At 40.2% G+C, this 4002-nt stretch overlaps 1 protein-coding gene across 1 annotated transcript in view; it reads right to left on the reverse strand.

The window, feature by feature from the left end:
* The window catches only part of LOC106875572 (uncharacterized), a 26762-nt gene that overhangs the window by 7850 nt on the left and 14910 nt on the right, over positions 1-4002 (reverse strand). The window contains exons 3-6 of the mRNA XM_014923777.2: positions 3770-3922; positions 2055-2143; positions 1469-1516; positions 646-762 (exon numbers count right to left, since the gene is read on the reverse strand). Coding sequence (XP_014779263.1) covers positions 646-762; positions 1469-1516; positions 2055-2143; positions 3770-3922 — 407 coding nt within the window. The remainder of the gene's footprint in view (positions 1-645; positions 763-1468; positions 1517-2054; positions 2144-3769; positions 3923-4002) is intronic.

Genomic DNA, 4002 nt, shown 5'->3' on the forward strand with positions numbered 1-4002 from the left:
AAACTTATCAATAATAATAAAGTACAATAAGTAATATGAGGTTGTCAAGAAAGTTCTTGCAGTTTTTCACCTTTAAATTCAGATGCACAGATCTCAGCTCAAACAAAACTTCAGTAATCGAAATGAACACCATCAGAATCAGCACACTTTTGCCAATGCGAAACAAGTTTATTTATGCCAGTAGCGTAAAAATCCTGTGTTCTGGCGGTGATGAAGTTTTTGAAGGCGTGTTTGGCATCGTCCTGGTCTTTGAAGCATTTCTCACTAAGGAAGTTGTCGGGATGCTTGAAAAAGTGGTAGTCGGTAAGCGAGAGGTCTGGTGAGTATGGCAAATGAGGCAGAGTTTCGTAGTCCAATTCATTCAACTTCTGCAGGGTCAGTTGCACGACGTGCGGCCGAGCATTGTCATGGAGAAGAACTGGTCCTTTTCCGTTGACCAATGCTGGCTGTTGTCAGACTTTCTTATGCAGGAGGTCTTCTGGGATCCTCCTGTCCAGCATGAAATGTACATGACAGAGCCAGCGTAGACAACACTGCTGGATGATATACACAGACATAAACATTCACACGCATATCTGCATTCATACGCACAAGAGACAAATACTAAGACAATGTATAGAAAAAACTCAATGAAGAACACAATACCTTTGCACAGCCTGTATATCAGAATTGATACTGAGAGTCAGAGGCTGTACACCCAGTAAGACAAAAGTCTTCGCTTGGAATGGCACTTCAAGAAATTTGAGTGGAATTTGCCGGATGCTGTAAACACAGAGGAAAGTAATAAAACAGCTATAATAATCAATAATCAATAATAATCAATCAATAATGAACAGGAATAAATAAATAATTAAATCTTGAATGGAATGTCATCTCCTTTTATTTTCTATCGTCTTTTGGTTTTATGTCTGTGTTTCCATGCTGGCATGAGTTAGACAAAACTTATTGAAGTAGATTTTTTTTTTTTTTAATCTTTAAGTCCAGTGGAGGCACAATGGCCCAGTGGTTAGGGCAGCGAACTCACTGTCATAGGATCGCGGTTTCGATTCCCAGACCGGGCATTGTGAGTGTTTATTGTCACATATATATATATATGTGACAGGCAACTTTCTGTTTCTGTCAAACAGATCCACTCACAAGGTTTGGTTGCCCTGGGGATATAGTGGAAAAGATTTGCTTAAAGTGTCACATAATGGGACTGAACCCTAAACCACGTGGTTGAGAAGCATACTTCTTACCACGCACCCAGGGTGTGTTAGGTGGTTAGCTACCCACATAACAGGTGTAGCTGGATAAGGTTTAAACCTTTGACCCCTGATCTCCTGAACCTTATTTGACCATATATCTGGCACTTCACTGGTGCTATGGTATAGAGAAAAATAAGCCATCCACCAGTAAACCGGTGTTACGGGCTCAAAGGTTTATGACTACTAGGGTTAGGAGTGAAAAACATAAAAGCAAGACTTACTTTTGGACCTGTATTGTCTCCACTTTGCCAGTGTCCAGCAAGAAGCAGCTGAAAATAGAACAAGGCATTAATTAGGTGAGTATCTCATATTGGTGTGGTGTTTGTACTAGTTTTTGTCATTGGACTTCAGCCATGCTGGGAAGTGCCTTCTAGAGCAGGGGGTCCCAACCTTATATTGATCTGTAAGTTAAGACAATGTGTATTCCAGTTGATTCAATCAACCAAACAGCCTGCAAGTGGCTGAGCACTCCACAAACATGTGTAATTCTCAAGGTGATTCATTCAGCATGATGCAGAGTTTGACAAGGCTGGCCCTTTGAATAACCTGTGCAACTCATTTTTGTCAGGTGAGTGGAATGGTGCAGCATGAAAAAAAGTGTCCTGCTTAGCGACACAACGCACAACCAGGAATTGAACTCGTGGCCTTATGATTGTAAGGCAAATATATTAACCAATAAGCCACATGCCTCTACAATAAGAGAAATGAGAGATGAAATAAAGTCGTTAAGAAAAGAGAAAAAGACAAAGAAAAGAAAAAAGGGATGAAATTTGAAAGATATAAATGAAGTACACAAGATTTTCTTACCTAACTTTCGGTCCACGAAGAGAAGAAAGTATTTGTTTGATTCGCACACGGTGCCATCTCCCATGCTTGTTAATGAGGGCAGCACAGATCTTCAAGAAAAGAGCCAAGACAAGGACAGAGATGAAACAAGAAATGGTATTACAATGGAATGGCAATATTTACTGCTCATAAGGCGGCAAGCTAGCAGAGACATTAACACACTGGGAAAAAGCTTGGTGGCACTTTGTCTGTCTTTAATCGACCCTTCCCCACCAGGACTTATCCTTTGTAAGCCTAGTACTTGTTCTATCAGTTTGTTTTGTCGAGCCGCTAGATAATGGGGACATAAATGCACCAGCATCAGTTGTCAAGCAATATTGGTCGGACAGACAGACACACACACGTATGTATATGCATTTTGTTGACAGATTTGCACTTAAAATACTTGCAATTTAAAGAAAAACTTGTTAGCTACTATGGTGACAACACTACCTGCTATCTACCTTTCCCGCAAACACTATCTCTCTCAACATTTTCTCTTTTCCTTCATCTAAAAATACATTGTGATATTTTGATTCTTCCTTCTTTCCCTCCCTCTAATAGATGTGACAGACAGACAGATGGAGATCTGCTTCTCTTTTACAGTGATATATATATATATATATATATATATATATTCACATAAGTTTCCATGTACCAAATTCCACCCACAAGGCAACTCCATAAAGTGCCAAACTCTCAAAGTGGATGGAACACATGGATGTGGGTGATCCAGGAAGACATGGGATGAAGTACTGAAGAACAACCTTAGGATGCTGAACTTTTCAGGCAAGATGGCAAAGGACCAAGATGCCTGGTGCCTTGCCATACTCAAGAAGGTCCGTATTCTGCTGCAGAAGTGTTAAGACCAATCTTTCTGGTGGTGTAAGGCACAGAAGGTGGCATCACGTATAAGTGCCCATGCTGTGCCACATAAAAGCATCCAGCACACTCTGTAAAGTGGTTGGCATTAGGAAGGGCATCCAGCCATAGAAATCATGTCAAATCAGACTTGAGTCTGGTGCAGCTCCCCTGCTTAAGTCAAACCATCCAACCCATGCCAGAACGGACAACAGACATTAAATGATGATGGAGGTATCAATTAACAAGGCTAAAACTGCCCAAGCTACAACACAGTATGACTGAACCTATAACTATGGGCTTGTGAAACAAATTTCTTACTCACATCCGTTGCTTGTAGTCCATAGATGTAAAACATGCTTCCCAGCCACACAGTTCTGGGTTCAGTCCCACTATGTGGTGCCTTGAATAAATGTCTTCTACTATAGCTTCAGGCAGACCAAAATCTTGTCAGTGGATTCGATAGATGGAAACTGAAAGAAGCCTGCTGTATAATGTGTGTCTTTATCCCCCACTGCCACTATGTATATCTCTCACTCTATAGCTCGCTCTATCTCTCTCTCTTTCCCTGTATCTAAATCTATCTATACATCTTTCTGTCTATCTCTGTATCTATCTATCAATCTCTATATCTATCTGTTGGTGTGTTCACACCCCCATAACTTACCAGTGGGGCAAAAATGACCAACAGATAAGTACTAGGGTTTTAAAAAGAAAAAAATAAGTTTGACTAAAATTCAAGTTGGTGCTCCAGCATGACCTAGGTCTTATGAATGAAACAAGTAAAAAAGTAAAAAGTAAAATAAATAAAGACAAAAAAAAAACAATCAACTCACCTCGTTGTTCTTTGGAAAATGAACATCAAAGACCAAGTACTGGTCATTGAAATAGTCATTCATCTCTCGAGACATTTCTTTGAATGTTTCGACATTCTGCGAAGGAGAGGCACTTGGTGCTTCTCGGACCAATATACAATCCGGAGACTTTACCTGTAGCAATAAGAACAGTGTGTTAGAGAGTGACTAAGCAGTTTGATGGATGTAAAACACCAACTTCTTTTTGAGTAAAG

This window comes from Octopus bimaculoides, chromosome 20 (assembly GCF_001194135.2).
Source record: "Octopus bimaculoides isolate UCB-OBI-ISO-001 chromosome 20, ASM119413v2, whole genome shotgun sequence".
NCBI classification, from domain to species: domain Eukaryota; kingdom Metazoa; phylum Mollusca; class Cephalopoda; order Octopoda; family Octopodidae; genus Octopus; species Octopus bimaculoides.